The sequence below is a fragment of the Struthio camelus genome, chromosome 10 (assembly GCF_040807025.1).
Source record: "Struthio camelus isolate bStrCam1 chromosome 10, bStrCam1.hap1, whole genome shotgun sequence".
Lineage (NCBI taxonomy): Eukaryota > Metazoa > Chordata > Aves > Struthioniformes > Struthionidae > Struthio > Struthio camelus.
In genome coordinates this window covers 22,877,543-22,895,524 of record NC_090951.1, presented here as the reverse complement: position 1 = coordinate 22,895,524, position 17,982 = coordinate 22,877,543, and the positions used below count along the sequence as shown (strand labels likewise).

Below are 17,982 nucleotides of genomic sequence, written 5' to 3'. Positions count from 1 at the left end.
ATGAAGTTCAACAAAGGCAAGTGCAGGGTCCTGCACCTAGGGAGTGATAACTACATGCAGCAGTACAGGCTTGGGGCTGACCTGCTGGAAAGCAGCTCTGCTGAGAAGGACCTGGGAGTGCTGATGGACAACAAGTTAAGCCTGAGCCAGCAGTGTGCCCTTGTGGCCAAGAAGGCCCAGGGTATCCTGGGGTACATTAGGAAGAGTGTTACCAGCAGGTGGAGGGAGGTAAATTCTGACTCCCCAGTACAAGAGAAACATGCACTCCTGGAGAGAGTCCAGCGGAGGGCTGCGAAGGTGATGAGGGGACTGGAGCATCTCTCCTATGAAGAAAGGCTGAGAGAGCTGGGCCTGTTTAGCCTGGAGAAGAGAAGACTGAGAGGTGATCATCAATGTGTACAAGCATGTGAAGGGGGTTTGTCGAGAGGATGAGGCCAGTCTCTTCTCCGTGGTGCCCAGCGACAGGACAAGAGGCAACGGGCAGAAACTGAACCACAGGAAGTTCCACCTAAACCTGAGAAAAAACTTCTAGACTGTGAGGGTGACAGAGCACTGGAAGAGGTTGCCCAGAGAGGTAGTGGAGTCTCCTTCGCTGGAGATATTCAAAACTGGCCTGGACGCAATCCTGGGCAATATGCTGTAGAGGACCCTGCTTGAGCAGGGAGGTTGGACTAGATGATCTCCAGAGGTCCCTTCCAACCTCAACCATTCTGTGATTCTGTGAACTTACCCTAGCAAAGGAATTATCTTCAGGGCGTTAGAATTGCCACTTTTATTTTTCTTTTCTTTCCTTTTTTTTCCATGTAAACAGAAAAAAGTGTACATTCCTTAATGTTTAAATTTGTAGCCTTGTGGAGTCTTACAGATTTTGTATGAGCAGGAGCTGAAAATATCATAAGGCATTGGAGGCTGATTAACCCAAAATCCCAGCTGTTAGAGTAGCATCCTGGTCTGTTTAGTGCTGGCACTTCTCCTCTTGCTGTTTTAGCCTCTTGAAGTTTTAACCAGAATATTGCCGTCTCCCAGGACGTAGGACATTGACTGATGTAGCTGGTAAAACTACCTGAGACTATAAGTCATTTCAACTCTACCTTTTAGCAGAAACAGGTGATTGCTTTCTGCCCTGCACATTTGCTGCTGGCTAGTGGGGCAGCGCTGCAGTTTTCAGGCACCTATCCCAACATCCGATTGCTCTTGTGCAGCCGGAGCTGGCAGGCTTGCATCATTGTGTGTGAATCTTCACATTTGGTTTTATGAAGCAGCGTGATTTCCAGCTCCTCTATTTTGGGGAAAGGGTGTGGGAGGCAGTGTGAAGCTGTATCCTTAACAGGCTCAGAAACCAGGAGGCAAACTGAGATTTTTCTAAGCACCGCTGGCAATGGTGGCTAGCACGCAATCATCCCAGAGCTTAGCCTAGCAGGGAGGATGCCTCTTGCCCTGGTGTCTGTCTGCCTTCATGCCTGTGAAATCTCTACTCTGGATGCTTTTTCTCTCTCAGCTCCCTAACAACGCAAGGAAGGTATGGGTGCTGTACCATCAGGGATGAAGGGCTCATGTCCACCTTGCTGAGCTTTGGCTTTCTACAGCCATAGCTGAAACCCATGGCCACAGGGCCGTGCTGGACTGCCAGAGCAAGGTTGCATCTCACTAGGCTGCACAAGGTCTGTGTTCACATGAGGCCCGTTTTCCTCTCTCCTGGTCCAACGTGAGGAGCCTGAGTAACCGGTTGAACCTTGGGGCTGTTGAGTGACCAGTGTTGGAGGAGATGGACACAGGGAAGTGAACGCCTAGTTTCTAACCCCTCCAACTTCAGGCTGATGTGCTTAAATCAGGAGGCTCCATATCTCCATGCTGGTGCGTCGACAGGCACCTCCAAACCCTTCTGCCCCTCTCTGGGGACGGGGTGGGTCCTCTCCACAGCAGAGGCATGCAAGTGCACGAGCCAGTTTCTTCCCTTCACTGTCTTTCCTGTGTTCGCGACTGCTTCTGGGATGCCCGGAAAGTCCCTATTCATTTCTGAAAAAGAACTGGCTAAAGATTGGGCTCGTGATGAGTAACTTTAGTGTTATCTTCGCCTCTTATCCTTCCTGTTCCTTCTGCTTTTCTAAGACAACATGCCTGCCTTCAGCGCCAAGGAGTTTTATTGTCCCGGCAGTCAGAAATAAGGCACCTCTCTATCAACACCTTCGATTCCTGGGGGGTGTGCGCATATGTCTCACTCCCTTTGTTTTATGTTACACTTCTTGTTATTCATTTTGACTTTTCCCCACTAGTAAAAGTCACTCAGTGTGCTTTGTGCGTCTCCTCAGGAGGACTCACTAATCACATCATCTCCCAGCACCAGTTCCCAGAGGGCTTCTACTTTAGAATGAAAAATATTGTTATTGTCTAGGCACTGTAGTCCCATGAAGTTGCCTCAAACCATTCTATGAAACTAAAGGTAATTTAATAAACGATTATGGATTTTTCCATCTCATGGCTTTGCCTCTCCTCTGGAGCTGTTATTAACCTGCATTGTCTATCACAGGCAGCTCTAAGAGGCACAGCTTCATCTCCTTGCTAGGATGGTTTGCAGCTAGCAGTGTAGGCACAGCCATCATGGTGACAGCCAGACCTGTGGAGGCAACGCACTGATCTGCTGCACGGACGAACTGCCTGGAGCACTTGAAGGAGCTCCGGGCGTGGGCAAGTTGTACCAGCCCTGAGCTGAAATCTGTGCACCCCTAGGCAGCTTGTTTCCATGCTGTTCCTCCTCTTCACTGCAAAGTCAGCCGGCTGCTCCCAGAGTGCTTCCAGCAGCATGTTAAGCCAGCCTGCCTAGGTGTGCATCAAAGCTGCACACCTAAGTGCTAATCTGGAAATAAAAACCAGGCTTAGCTAACAAGCCACAAAACTCAAGAGAAGTAGTCAGCCGGGAGCATGTCGTCAAGGTAGTTAGGCATCTAATTCCCATTTGGGAAGTAAGCATAGGGATTCCTTTAAAAATCTGCCACGTTGGACTATGGGGAACGCTTGCAATTAGGCACTGTCACTGCTAGACAGACATGGTTTGAGTATATCCCTCCAGGTGCATCCTTGCGATATTAGAAATAGGAGCAGAGTTACAAATCTGACTGTGAGCACAATGTAAAACTGGGAACTCAAGTTCCTAAGTCATCTAGAAAGACGTGAAACTGTTAAATGTTACTTTTTGTTGATTGTTGTTGGCCCAACCAAAAACTTGGATGCTTTCATGAAAGGAGCTATTGAACAGGTTTGTTGAATCGTTTAATAAATTGGTCCTCAAACAATTTGCATTTGCAGGAACTGTTGCGTGCAGTTCCTAGGGAGGTAATCACACCAGCAGTGACTGCTATGTAGTTTATAACCTTGTTGTAACAGAATTGCTGCCCTTTTAAAGAAAGGTGATGCTATAGCTGTCATTTTACAGCAGATGTCACAGGTAGGGATTACCTGTAGAGCAGCAAGCCGTTGAATCTCATCAAATGAGATTTGCAGGCCATTGATCAAAAATGACCAAAGCTTCCTTTCCTAAAGCCAGTGCTGATTGCTGCTGCTTTAGCTCTCACTTACAGGGATCAACGGCCTGGTTAATTGTGAATCTCTGCCTGGAATTGTTTGACATGGATTTCCATGTCATTGGTGGCCTTGCCTGTTGCAAGGATGTCTCGTGACATGAGGGTACACCTGACACGTGGGCACACATGAACGACATGGGGCTTTCTCTCAGTCAAGGCTCCACTGGGTCTCTTTGCAGCCCAAAGCCTTAACGTGCTCTGCTTAGCTGCTGCATTTGGGTTTTGGAGCTGCCAGGCTCCTTCCAGGGGACTTTTCCTGCAGAGGGGCCCTGTGGGCTTATGCCTGGGAGGTCTCATGCAGGCCCACATTCATATTCATTTTGTTTTCCAGGTTCAGCTCTCCAAAACCTACATTTCTCATCAAACTACAACCACCAAAGGAAGCCCAGATGGAGCGCTCAGCGGCTGCAGAGGACGACTGCTCTATGAGGTTAGTGCTGAAATCCTGTGTCGGAAGGGTGCAGAGGGCTCTGGGGCACTGCCGTGGCCTGAAAGGTATGTTTCCAGAGCAGGTCCCGTGCCTGGGAGCAGCAGAGATGCCTTCCTTCAGATACACACGTGGGGGTGGAAATGCAAAGCCTGGGGGGCTGGCAGCCTCACCTTGTCCTCCCTTTCCCTGTAGAAGCTCCAGGAATGTGGATGTGGAGAAGCAAACTGATGGCACAGGGGCAGCGGGGGATCCTGTCCAAGAGCCTGCAGGCACAGAGGACTCCCCAGACATGAAGGTAAATGTTCTTGTATGCCTGCCGCCTGTGTTGTCTCCCCTAGCTTGCCACAGCAGGACTGCACTCGAGCCAACCTCCCTTTTTACTGTCTTGCTGTCTTGTGCCTGGAGAGTGGGGTTGGCAATAGGGCTGGAGGCCCCACACCTTTGGACTCTTGGGAAGGGCAAAATAGGGCACTTTTGCTTGCTTTGAGGAGTCCGCTCAGATTCTACTGTTTGGGGTTTTTTTTTGCAACATCACATGAGGCTTCCAGCATTCTGTCTGCACAGAGCCACACGAGCTGCTGGCCTCTGTGTACTGCCCACTGGCGCAACCACAGCCAGAGCTGCCCATTCTCACACCTCTGCCTTCGTCTGAGTCCCCACAGAGCTGGCAGGTGCTTTTATGAAATGAGACCTTGCAAAGTCACTGGCTCTTCTTTCTGGCTTTGAAAATGCACTTTGATTTATTGACCTTCCCTGTGAACCTCACTGCTTTGGAGCTTGACCTAGGAGTTAGTGGGAACTGGCTCCTTGTTCTACATCCTCTGGGATAGAGACTGTTTCTGGGGCATTAAAGCATAAGCGACAAAGCAGGAGAGGTTCAGGAAATGCTACTGTTAGCATTAAGTTCAAGGAGAAGGGTTGCACCTGCTCACATATAAATACTGATAGTCTTAACATTTTAACTCTGGCTGTGAAGAACAGTACAGCCGAATGTTTTTGGGCTGAGGCATAAAGTCTGCCTTATTTCCTACTTTGTTACCGTGTATGCCCAAAGAAACCAGGGACATTCACCTGGACATGGCTAAGTAGGATACAAAGTTGCCTCAAGGGGTACATCTATATTGCTGTTTCTTCTGCTGTCTATGTTACTGTGTCAAGGTGCTATCTGTGTAACCTTTCTGGGGAGACAGACGATCAGAAGCCTAGAAAAGGTGTGGTTAACGTCTCTTGGAATATACACTTGGCAGAGCTTTGCTAGTTTTGAAAACCTGGGGGATGACAGAAGGGTGGTGAAACCTGAAGGAGTGTGTGCAGTACAGAAGAACATGAGGGACTGTGAGTTTGGAGAGGTCCCGGTAGGTCAGGAAAGGATAATAATCCTTTAATAATCCATGTATTGTTTCCTCTTGTAAGTTAATGCTAAGGAAAAAGATAGAGAGTCTATAGGTTGTCAGTGCTATTCTCAGAGCCCTGTGTTACTAAAGCTAACAGTAGTGGTGGTGCGTTAGCTGAAAACTCTGTAACTTAACTGTAGAATGAAAACCTAACTGCTGAATAAGGCCAAAAACTTTCAGTGGTGTGTCACATACATACATTTCAGAGTATGTCATGGTTTGCCAAATTCTGCAGTTCCGTCCTCCTAAGAGCAAATGTGAGAAGACCTAGCCCTCACCAGTGCCTTGTCTATTGTGCAGGTCTAGCCTGCAATGGGTCTAAGGCTGACCCATGAATATTCTTGCAGACACTACTGAAGTCAAGGCCACAGTACAAAGCACTTCTTTACATTAATAAAGAAACACAGAGATTCCTAGTACATACTCTTAAACTTCAAGAGCAATCACAAAGCCCTCATTTATAAATAGGAGTCAAAAGCCCAGGGACAAGGTCCTTCTGCAAGATGACACCTTTGAGGTGAAATACCACTGAACCAGCTCTCAGTCACTGCAAGACAGAAAAATATCTCAGGTGCCTTTTCAGAAAGGTGCCATTCAAAAATGTCCTCAGCTCTCTGGCACTGATGAGTGCATCAGATGAGATTCAAGCACCATCTGAAACAGGAGATTCGTGCAAAGCACTTTCTAAGACCTTATTTTACTGTTTTTAATACTTCTCTTTGGCAGCTGCATTGCCATTTTTGTGAGAGAAAACCTGACCGGTTTGGGTTTGGAGCTCTTGGTGCATTCCCCATGCAGCATCTGAAGTGCGAGCAGTCAGCGTGCTGCTGTCGCGAAGGCGGCAGATGGTAACAGATGGCTACCGCAGAATCACCCAAACTGGTGTCTAACATGGATCTTCCTTGTAGGGTGCAAGCTAGGTGCTGATGTGTCAAGTGAGAAAGAGAAAGGGAGCCTTCCCCTGTTCGGTGTTAATCTGTGTCCTTCTGAGAATGCAGGAAGTAGCAATGCTACAACTGCAGGAATAAATTCAAGGTTGTCACTGTCATGCTGCCTGTGTCCCATCCATGCACACAGCATGAATGAGCGAGCCGAGACTGGTGCGAAGGTGCAAAATGCCCTTGGGGGGGGGGATGTCTCTGCCATGAGTAAACGCTGCATATATCCACCTCCTCATGCAAGTTTGTGTGTAGCAAGAGTGGATGGTAGTGGTGCCTGATCTTAGGATGGGCTTGGACCCCCCACTTAGCTGATGGCATGAGCTTACAAAATTTGCACCCAGGTACCATGTCAGGCTGCTCCTGGCTTGACTAGGTTCTCTCTTCTATGTCAAAGTGCCCACAGGAGTCATCTCAGTGGGTTCAGCGAAGAGTTGCTGCGGGTGGGAAGCAGATGTGGAGCCTGCCACAGCAGTGTTGCAGTCTCACCTGGACCAGCAGTCAGCTTACTAGAGCTCATGGTGCTTGTTTTGCAGCTGCTAATATCCACTACTAAGGAAGAAAAAAGTGCTGTGGAGACTCAGAGCCTAGTGGAGATCGAGGGATTGCTACCAGTCATGGAGACAGAGCAATTCACCTTAGGGGTAGAGGAGGTAAGCAGGAATCTCACTGGTTGCTGCGTCTCACTTCCATGTTTCCAGGGTGGCGAGCAGTTATATAGCCCCTGACTCAAGTTCCTGGCCCTCAGGGCTGCTCTCAGTGTGGCTTTACACTCCTCCAAGTGCACCATCATATTGTGCTGCCAGCACTGAAGCAGCTGGTCATTGGAGAGGCTGCATAGGGCATGTTGATGTGGAGGGCATTATTAATCCTGTTGTTATTAAGCAAGCGGTAAATAGGAAGTTTCTGCAATGAATTTTGCTGTAGCATCTTACCGGAGAGCACCATGCAAGCCAGAGAGAGAATGAGATGTATCAGGGGTCAAATGAACTGGGTTGGAGTCCTCCCCTGGCTCCGAGGACTGTCAGATCCGTGTCTCATGTTTCTTAAGGACAGTAAAATGTGCTGCTAAAAGCAGGTTCCACAGCGGAGAGAATTTATTGCTGCCAAGAGACCTCCCAAGTTGCCTTAATGCAGTGTATTAATTAATAAATGCATTAATTAATTAGTGAGTATGGGAAAAGATTTTCCCATGGTCCCTCCATTGGAGGGTGGAATTGATGGAGGAAAAGATTAGGATAATTTTGTCTGTTTGAGGAATACGTCCCTCTAACCGTGTCTGGCCATTGCTCCAAGCCAAGCCGTTCAGCCCACTGCCTCATTCAAGAGTCAGAGGAGCAGGGTGGCTCTTCTTCTGCACCCATCTTGGTGCTCAACGTCTCGATCTCCCCTCTCCTCCACTGCCTCCAGGTTTTTGACATCCTGCCGCTCTATGGTGTTCTGCAGCCAGGTGAGAGCCAGCGGGTCACGTTCACCTTCTATGGCCACACGAACATTGTCGCCCATGTCACGGCACAGTGCAAGGTAGAGGGTGGCCCGACTTATGAGATCGCGCTGAGTGGGGAGGCTTCACTCATCAACTACCTGTTTGACGTAAAGGAGATTGACTGCGGGCTGCAGGTATTGCGCACTTCTCCTGGGAGAGGTCCTTGTCTTGAAACCACCTCTGTCCTGTTGCTCCCCACTTATTTCTCAGACTCTCCTCCCTTTCTGGCTGTTTCCAGTCCAGTGTACCACTTTCTCTGCTTTCCTCGTGGCCTTCCTCTGGCTGCTGGCAGGACAGCCTGTGCACAGCACACCTTGCATCCGGACTGTTTCTTTTTCATGGCTGTCTCTGCCTCTCCAAAGTGTCCTATGGGAATTCCTACCCTTCAAGGTTGTGTGATTCCTCTGGCTTTGTAGGAGGCAGGTGGCGTAACTCTGCTGCTCTCTGGGGCAAAAAGGATCCCAGCAGTGATTTTGAGAGAGACGTGTCCTCAAGACATCCATCCACTGATCTGCTCCTTCAGTGTGAGGCCCAAAGATGTGTTGTTTGGGTTGCAGAGGCTTGGATAATGACCAAAATAAATCTGTAAAGAAGTTATCTTAGGCTTCCCGGTCACTGAAGCTGGAGGAAATTTCCGAGGGCTGAAGCACTGATTGGGAAAGTTGCAGCAAGGCTGATACCTCTTGCTCTGTGTCCTCCTTTCGTCAATGGTGCTGTCTGGATCAGTGCTGCAGCATAGCTGGGGAGGTGTCAGGAGCCTCTCACCAGCCCTGTGCTCCCAGATGCATCCCAACAGAGGCCTTTGCTAGGAAAATCGTGGGCACGCCCTGCTCGAGATGAGGGAAGTCCTAGGGTTTCCAAAGTCTTCAGGCCATACAGTGGCAGTCAGGCAGAAGAGGGGTTTAGTAGCACATGTTGTTCTGGGCAAGATCAATAGCTCTTCCAAGCTGGTGATATGCGCTCTCCTCTTTCCTGCTACATAGTCAGCATTTTCTAGCTCCGTTCTGCCTCTTGCTGTGCCTTCTCGCCCGAACAGTGTATTTCATAGGGGCACAGTCAAAAGCTATCCACTTGCAGCAGCTTAACCTGTTTCCTCCCCCTGCTGGGCAGCATATCTGTCTCTTTTCCAGCCTACGTTACCATTGCATGGCAATGTGCATTAGCAACATTTCAGTTAATGACTTGCTCAGATCTCAGACGTTCTGCCCAGGCATCCAGTGCTGCTGGTTAAGCTGGCAGGTGGTAACCTGGAAAGCCCCTTGGGCTTAGACTTCAGTAATTTTAGCCCTAGGACACTCAGACCTCATAGTCAAACCCCAGAATAATCCTTGCTTTACTTACCTTCGCTTAAAACCCCCACAGATATTTCTGGCTGTTTGCCCTGTATGTATTTCACTGTCTGTCTCCCTTTCTCCTATCACTGCAAGCTCTGCAAATACTTGTCTGCAAGTGCCTTTTCTTCTGAAACGTCTTTATGTTTCTTTCAGACAGTGACAGGAGAACCCAGGGATCACAATGCATGTGTGACTTTGCCAAAGATAAATGACATCTTAAGAATGAGTCAAAGGATAAAGACTGGGAGAACAGCCACTTGGGTTTTGGCATTGCTGCATGGGGCAGTTGCCCTGATCTGTCTTTAATTTCTGTGGAGGTTTTGCAGAGGCTCTGGCTGGTCCCAAAGCAGGACTACTTCCCAAAAGGAGGAGCAGTCTGAGCCCCAGAGGAAGCCCTGGGGAGCAAAGCTTGCTGCAGACAGACAGGAGGCTGAGAGGGTCTTTGCAAAGCAGATTGTCTCTGCTAGTTAAAGGCTGCTTGCTAGAAAGGAGAAGCCAGACTGTTGGGTACCCCTTGCCCTGAACTGGGGGAACCAGTTACAGAATAAGCTTCCCACTGGAAGTAATGTTGCTTCTCTGTGTTTCAGTTAGTTCTTAAATTACACCTTAGAGCTGGAGAGCTTGTATCCTCTTTGGTTTCCTTATTACAGATCTTTACGCAGTTGCTATCGCACCTCTGCGCTCCCATAAATGCTTGTTCCTCTGTGGAGCTCTTAGCCCCAGCAGTGCCCTGTGGCAGTGGGTTCCCCAGGTTAACAGCGTACTACCTGGGAGGGTCCGTGCCTGTACCTGCTCTAAATTCCCTGCTTCTCACTTGCATTAAATATTTGTTTGATCGCGTACTATAGAAAGCGGGAGTGGATTCCCAGCAACAGACCTGGGTCTTCAACTTCCCACTCCTCCATCTTCTCCCCAGCTGTTTAACGAAGTCTCTGAAGTGAAGCTCACCCTGCAGAACAGCGGGAAGGTGGGATTCAAGTACATGGTGCTGAACCTCAGCATGGCCTCTGCAGACAACCCTCTGCCTGGCGTGCCCCTGGTTGTGCCTGCTACAGTGAGTATGAAGGCAGCCCGAGTGATTAAGCCTGGCCCTTAAGGTGGTGGGAGAGCGCTGTGCTGCCCGGGAGAGGGGTTATAAAACCAACCAGGAAAGAGAGGATGCAAGCAATTGTGGCCGAGAGGGCAGAGAAGGTCAAGCGAGCGCTGTCCGTAGTAGACTCTCTTAATGGACTCAGAGCAGTGGGTGGCTCTGCTATCATATAACAGCAAACAGCAGGAGGCACAAGTGCTTTGGTAGCTCTTTGGGCCCTGGCTGCTGAGCTCTCTGTTTGTGCTGACACTGGAACCAGAAGGTGCAGGCTCTTCTCAGGGTCACCTTACCCAGGAGTGCGATCAGACAGGATTTACTCCTTGCCCCTGCACATACCAAACTGTGGCAGCTGAGACTTCAGTGGTGGTTCTGACATGCTGAGCAGGAGCCTTTCTTTCAAGGCCTGACTCTGTCTTCCCCCCCTGCATGTTGGTAGCATCATACCGCAGCTGATACCCTGCATTAGAGCTCTACACCAGTCATGGCTGGTGTGGGACCCCAGGGCAGGAGTTTTGCTCAAAGGCATGCTCCCTGGCACACTCCCTAGGTGCAGTTTCCCCCTTGCATACTATCTCAAGGCAGCAGAAATCAGCGCCGTCTGATTCACTTCTCGCTTTTCCGACCTTACGGCAAGTGAGGTGGCCAAGGAGGAATGGGGCTTAAATAGCAAGGAAAGGAGTTTGCAGCATCCCACCGCCATGGGGAGCAGAGTGTGCGGCTCTGTGCGCTGGAGCAGCCCTGAGAGCCCTGAGAGCCCAGAGAGCGTCTCTCCCTTCCCCAGCAACTTGGTGCTGCACAGATACCTTTGTGCTGGAGCAGCATTCCCTATCCGTGTCCCTTTTTGCAATAGGAAGTCAAATTGCTTTCACTCCTGAGTTCACTGATGCCCGTCTCCTTTAGTGGATGAGACGCTGATGCCCTCTGGCTGTGGGCTTTTTGGAGACACAGCTCTGTTTGGGCCCGCACAGAGTTGGTGCTGTAACAGCATCAGCCCTGGCAGCCCGCCATTCAGCCAACGCAGCCAAGTGCCTGCTTGGCAGGGCTTTTTTCCCCTACAGCTGTGTTGTGTGTTGCTGTCGCTCTCATCCTGCTGCGATCTCCACAGCTCTTTGCCTGGTTAGATGCTATGTGCCAGCCCAATTTAGCGCACACACAGCGCACAGCTCCAGGGGGCTGTGAGGCATGGAGAAATGGCTTCAGAGATGAGCAGTTACCAAGTGTCCGCATTGCTCCTGCTCAGCTGCTTCTCCCTGCAGCCTGCCAGGGAGAGCCTCCTGCAGTGCAGGAGGGGAGAAGGGAGCAGGGGGCTGCCTTGCCTGGCCCAGCTTGCAGCATGCAAGCCGAGAAAACCTGCGGAAGCATCCCGTCACTCATAGCAATGTAGCAGTCTGCTTGCATTTGCTCTCTGCCTGGCTGGCATTAGCCCAGCTCAGTGTTCAAACAACCCTTCTGGAAGCCCAGAGAGGAGGTGTCTGTCTCTGCAACGTTTTTGCTCCTTGATCTTGTCCTAATTTGTGCTCTGCTCCAACATTTCCAGAGAGATACATTTACAGATCACTGCGAATTCAGTCTCACGCGCCCTAAGTGTGCCACGCTGCAAGAGACGTTCTGGTTGTGATCTATCAATATGGGCTCAGACACAGCGTCCGGCCCCTTTACCCAGCCTGGGAACCACTGCCGTGCTGTGACAGGAGCTGCCAGCCCTGCAGAGGCGCAGGCGCTTTGCTTGGCCTCTATAGCAGCTGGCAAAAGCTGCTTTATTTATTTGTGGTCTGGCTTTGGGTGGCAGAGGGTGAACATTTTTAATAGAAGACCTATACTGATGCTGAGCCTGTGCAAAGTGACTCCACCTTCACGCCTCCTCTGAAGGACGTGCACAGCTCATTGCTGCGGTACATGTGCATCAAGTGCGATGAGTATGTCCATCCCCACTGTGCCCTCGGCATGACTGGCTGTGCCTCACTGTTGTGCACATCCACACATCCATCCGACTACTCTGGCAGGAACAACACGTACTCCTAGTTATCCCTTTCCCAAGCCTGAGGGGAATCTACAAAGGCAAGGGGAGTCGCTTTGCACAATAACCTTGTGGAACTCAATCCCTCCTCTGCTCTTGTGATTTTTCCCTCAACATGGGTACTGGAATAGGGGCGTTGTGAGGCTGGGATCTGCTGTATCCAGCCTAGAAGGCCCAGGAGACCAGTGTTATTGTGCTGGCCCCAGTCACCAGTGTTATTTCTGGGTGATCTGCAGTATGAGACTGAAAGCTCCCAGGGTGTACAGCCCTTCAGGGTGGTGCATCCTGGCCTAAGAGGTTGGAGCTTTTGGATGCAAAAAATCTAGAAGATGGCACTGTCTGACTCTATTCATTTTCTTATCTTTGAGAATCTACTTTCCCTTCTCAGTATGCACGTCTACCATGTGGACTACCCAGCCATCAAACCACATTCCCTCCCTCTTTTCGTGCACTCTGCAGGGTTACGTTGGGTCTGGCAAGGAACAAATACTGAAAGTCTATTACCTGCCTGGAGTGCCTGGAGACTTCTACAGGACTTTCCGGATCCAAGTGGGTCACCTTGAGCCAGAAGAAATCTCCCTGAAAGGAGAGGGGGTCTTTCCCAGGATCTGCATGGATCTGCCAAGAAACATCAAAGGTAAGTGCTGCCCATCTGCTCCCCAGAAGGGTTCCCTGTTTTTCTCCCATGCCATAGGGCAGCTGCACACCTACCTCCACTAAGTCTGGAGGTTTTTGGACTGTCAGACCAACACTCAGCCTTCTGGTTGCTTCTTGAGCCTCTAGCAGATGGCTGGTGCCCCAAGAACCCTGCTGCAGAGCTTGCTAACGTTATCTGACAGAGGCCTGGAAAGACTGTAGCTGGACAGAAATGCTTGGGAAAGCTGTGAGAAGGTGGTAGGGATTTTGGCAGGGACAGAGTTGTATCAGATTGGAGGGGATGAGATGTATCTGTTTGGGGAGGAAAATGGATGGCAGTGACCACCATGATCCAGAGAGGAGAGGACGCATCAACCTTCTGTAGCTTTCCTGCAGAGCATGTGAGTGCGAGAGGACAACATCAGGCTGAGTGGGGCTTCCCAGATTAAGTGGAATCAGTGCTATTTGCACACTTGTGTTTTTGCATGTCTCCCTTTAGGAAATAAAAAATATGAGAAGCTCCTCAAGGAGGCAAAAGAAAAATTGGAAAAGGACAATCGGAGAGAGGAAGCAGTCCTTCTGGGGGAGGCCACGGCTGTGGAGCCGCACACAGATGACTCAGACTCCATGGTGAGAACAGCTGGTGCTCTGTTTGGCACGTGCTAACCTCCTGCTGCTTCGGCTGTGCCCCTCGCACCCTGCAGCAGGCTAGCTTATGCCCTGCTGGTGCTGGGCTGAGATCATGCTGCAGCACATCATCCTCTCATGGGTAGTTCCTGGCCTGTGAGCAGTCCTTGCCGTAGATGCACAAGCTTCCTGAAGAATGCGGGGAGAGATCCTGAAGGCCATACTTGTGTCATTGAATACATGATACTTTGTGATGGAAAAACAAGTTATTGCTGGTATATTGGTTGCTCACAACCCAAACCCTGACAGGTTTTTGCAGTCTAGTAGTAGCTATTAGTCTGAGAGTATCTGCCTCACTGTGGAATTGGAGCACTTTCCCTGGTGCCCTCAGCAGAGTGTCCCACGTCCCCACCGAGCTACTCCTCACTGTCTCTTGTGAAGTGAAAAGCTGTTCAGGGTGGGACTTACATTCCCGGCAAGCACCCCAGTGGCAGCATCTCTCTGCCTCCCTGCTTTCCCCTGCTCCTGGTTAGCCAGGACACTGCAGGATTGCCGGCCAGTTTGCAGATCCTTCTCTTCTCAGTGCATTCTTTATTTGAACGTAAGAGAGCATTTAAAACACAGTCCCATTGCATTAGATTAGATGAGATCCTGTACTGCTGGAGGAAGCTCATCACTGGCCACAAGCAGGTGAACAGATTTCCACCCAGCTGCCTGACTCTGTTCTGGGACTGTGCTGTGGATGTTCATCTGTGGATGTTCATCTCCAGGAGGTGCCAGCTTTATCAGGGTTTTCCTTTAGAGTGAGCTTTTGTCCAGGCTGCTTTGGCACTCACTGGGGACATGCAAGTACTTGGAGGCCTAGAAGTTTCCTGGCCTGCGTATTTGCCTGGATCAGCTTTCATAATAGTGACTGGGCAGGCAAAGATGCTGGAGTTCATTTCCCTTGAGATAAGGCTCCGGCTGAGGGAACAGGAGGTGCTGCAGGCACGGTGCAGTGAGACTGGAGGACCCCCATCACCAATCTCAGCAAGAATGGGGTGGGATCTTCTTTCACAGGCAAGCCCGTGCATTCGGAAGGATCATCACTAACCAGCCACTGTCTTTGCTTTCCTCAGTTTAACACATGGCTGCTGATGGAAATGGAGCGGGCGCTCATAGAGGAACATGCCCTGAAGGTGCAGAAAGCTTTTACCTCCTGTCCCACAGAGGATCCTGCCTTTGGCCAACGTGCTCGTCAGAGGCTCGTCAAGTTAGTGGGAGCTCCCATACTTTACCTCCAGCTGCCTCTGGAGTAACACCTAGTGCTGCACCTCTGCTCTTGAGAGCTCCTTATGTCTACAGAGCTGGCTGGGAATAGCTGGGGACTTCAGAAGTGGTCTGATCCTAAGAGCTTTGACATACTCCCTTGGGAGCTGCTGAGTGTCCTCACCTCCACAGTGCTACCCTTGAGCTTTGGGGGTGCTCAGCACCTTGCAGATGACAGGCTCTGTTCTTGGAGTTGTGGTGGGGTCCAGTGCAGACCATCAATCCCAACCAGACAGTGTGGGCACCATCACTACTTACCAGCTGTGAAAGGGGCTTCTTTTCCCAGCAGAGAAACAGACCACAGTAAGCCAAAAGATCTGGGAATCATGCAGAAATTGGCTTGGCAAGCCCTAAGCCAAGTGGCTTGGATACTGGTGGGACTGCATTTGGTCCTTCCCATTACTCCTGCATGATGAGGCAAGGGCATCTTCAGTAGGCCCCAATTCTGGAAGAAGAGGTTCCAAAACACGATTCATATGTTTTCCTAATTGGGACTGCTCTGGAAAAGGACCTTCCCGTGGATCTTGTAGGTGTTGATAACTGTGTTTACAGGTGCTTGTTTGTGGAGAAATGTGGTTGTAGAACAGAGTAGCTTTCCTCTGGGGGGCAAATGTTCTCACAATGTACTGAAGCAGTTTCAGACTTTGGCTGTGCCCCAGGCTCAGCAAGTCTCACTCAGACCATTGGAGGTCCCCTCTATTGGAGGACTTGGCCACAATGGCTTTTCATAGCACAGGAGCTGTGACCAGTATACCTGCACACTTATGCCATTTTAAACCAGTTTGCTTTTGTGCATTGCTAGCTGATAAAACCTAGGGCCTAGATTCCCAGTGACTTACCAAAGGCTTATTACGAGACATTCAGGCCTTGGGTTTTATTGGCTAGAGCTGAGTTTCTACATCAGTGAATATGGAAATATCCACTTTATTTGTCTCTTCCATCCACTTGGAAACGTAGCCAGTCTGTGGTTCAAGGACTCTCCTTATTCCTTTCAGAGCTCAGCTGCCCGAGTATATCCTGGACTTGGGCTACATCATTCCCGGTAATGTTCACACGCACATCGTGAGGATCACCAACACCGGCCACTTCCCCGTGTCCTTCCATGCAGATGGACGGGCCCTGCGTGACACAGGTAATGGTCTTTGGGAGACCTCACGTGGCCTTGAAGGAGCTATTTCTGTCTGACAGGTTTCTTAGGCCTGTGCTTGGGTTCAGAGTTCATAATGTCATAGCACTTCTGTTTGTCCTTTTGTGAGAAAACAGTCTGTGAGGTCACCTGTCATATCAAAAAGGGTTTCCAAAACAGGCCTTCAGGTAAGGCTGCAGTACCATCAAACCATGACCCACTGGGGCTGACAGAGGGTCAGGTGCCAGAGGGAACTGCCTCGTCTAAGTTATTTTCCCAGTAACACTACTGCATCAGGGAATCTCTGTTAGAAGTTCTCCTTTGGGAAGATCTGTGCATCCTTCCCCTGGACCTGGGATGCCTGGTGCAGGAATTGCTGGTGCGCCTCAACTGATCTGTTTCTTTTTGTCTCCTCTGGGCCTTGGTTTCTGACTGAGAAAAACCCATTCTCCTTGTGTGGTAGACATCAGGTGACAAGGGAAAAACCAAAGAGACAAAGGTCTCCTTTACAGAGCCTCTGGCCATCTCCTCTCTAAAGGCCAGGACCCCTCTCTGGCCTTAGACTGTTTGTGACACATTTTGTGTTGGTCATGTGGCTCAGCTGCTTTGCTTTCGTCTATTCAAGGTTTCAGTGTCGGACTGCACCATGTGAAGCAGCTGCCGTTCTGTGAGACTGAAATGTTCGCAGTGCACTTTGATTCACAAAGCGCCAACCTGCCCCTGGGAGAGGTGAAAGCACTCCTGCCTATCAAGGTACCGCATGTTCCCTTGCCCTCCTGCACCTGCACTGTATTTCAGGGTGGATGGCAGGTCAGACATGGCAGCAGATCTCACCTGGGCTCTCAGCTGGTTGCTCTGTTGTCCACTAGGTAACAGGAGGACCTACGTTTCACATATGCCTTCGTGCCATGGTGGCCGTGCCATCCCTTTGCCTCTCCCGTGACAAACTGGAGTTCTCCGCTGTCCAGTGTGGGCAGTGTCAAGAAGAAACCATCCAGCTCCACAATCAGCTCCAGATCGCCTGTAAATGGTTCATCAGCACGAATGAGCACGTTAAGAAGGTAAAGCAAAGACAACACATAACTTCTTGGTTGCATTTCCTTCACCTCTCTTGCCTTTTCTGCCCCATTGCTACCTGAGTGCTTGGGCTAGAGCTTGCATGAGGAAGCGGTTTAGGATACAAAGCTCAGCTGGATTGCCTGGACCTGTATGCTAACTAATGCTTGACTCCTCTGCAGTCTTCCCCCCCATTCCTACTTAACCGAGAAGAGTGCCTCCCAGTCTGCCTGACTGGCCTGTGCTGTTAACATGTTCTGCTTCCGCTTCTAGGCAAGCAGTGGCTATGGCTGGTTTGAATGTGTGGGCTCTGAGCACTGTTCCTGTGACTGAGGGTCTGTCCTTGTAGACCAAGGAGGTCTCACAGGATGGATTTGTGTACTCAGGTGGACAAACATTTGCCGGCGAACCTGCGTCGGAAGCTGCATCAGGAATTAAAGACCAAGACCCCCGTCTTCCAGGTGCTGCCCTCATCTGGAAACCTCACTCCAGGACAGCGATGCAACCTCCAAGTGAGGTTTTCACCCAGTGAAGAGGTGAGGCTGGTGGATGTCTCTCAGAGAACAGGAAGGGCAGTGTGGTCACGAGAGCCCAGTGCAGGCAGCAGAAGATGAGGTCTGGGTCCACTGCTGTCATTGCCTCCACATGCGGCTCTGGGCAAGTCAGTGTCCCATACCCACTATGCCACAGTTTCCCCACTGCACTCTCTTCTGAGAAGTGCTTTGAAATCTCATTGGGGAACTTGCACCGAGAGCTGCAAGACACTGCAATTATGGCTACCTCTCAGTGCATGGGGGGACCGTGGGGGAAATCTGCCCCTTTCTCCTGCAGCCTTCCTCCTCACAGTGGTATATCTGCAGGTTGCAATGTGCTTGTGCAAACCAGCTGGCACACGCTCAGGTCATAAACGTGGAAGGGCTGATCTGGGCGAGCCCCGCTGCTGGTACGAGTAGACAAAACAG

At 50.3% G+C, this 17,982-nt stretch overlaps 1 protein-coding gene across 1 annotated transcript in view; it reads left to right on the top strand.

The window, feature by feature from the left end:
• Nucleotides 1-17,982, top strand: part of HYDIN (HYDIN axonemal central pair apparatus protein) — a 181,490-nt gene that overhangs the window by 117,515 nt on the left and 45,993 nt on the right. The window contains exons 23-34 of the mRNA XM_068956343.1: nt 3,910-4,008; nt 4,201-4,303; nt 6,877-6,993; nt 7,751-7,960; nt 10,077-10,214; nt 12,727-12,904; nt 13,403-13,533; nt 14,649-14,782; nt 15,834-15,970; nt 16,590-16,717; nt 16,834-17,025; nt 17,407-17,556. Of these exons, the coding sequence (XP_068812444.1) occupies nt 3,910-4,008; nt 4,201-4,303; nt 6,877-6,993; nt 7,751-7,960; nt 10,077-10,214; nt 12,727-12,904; nt 13,403-13,533; nt 14,649-14,782; nt 15,834-15,970; nt 16,590-16,717; nt 16,834-17,025; nt 17,407-17,556 (1,717 nt within the window). The remainder of the gene's footprint in view (nt 1-3,909; nt 4,009-4,200; nt 4,304-6,876; nt 6,994-7,750; nt 7,961-10,076; nt 10,215-12,726; nt 12,905-13,402; nt 13,534-14,648; nt 14,783-15,833; nt 15,971-16,589; nt 16,718-16,833; nt 17,026-17,406; nt 17,557-17,982) is intronic.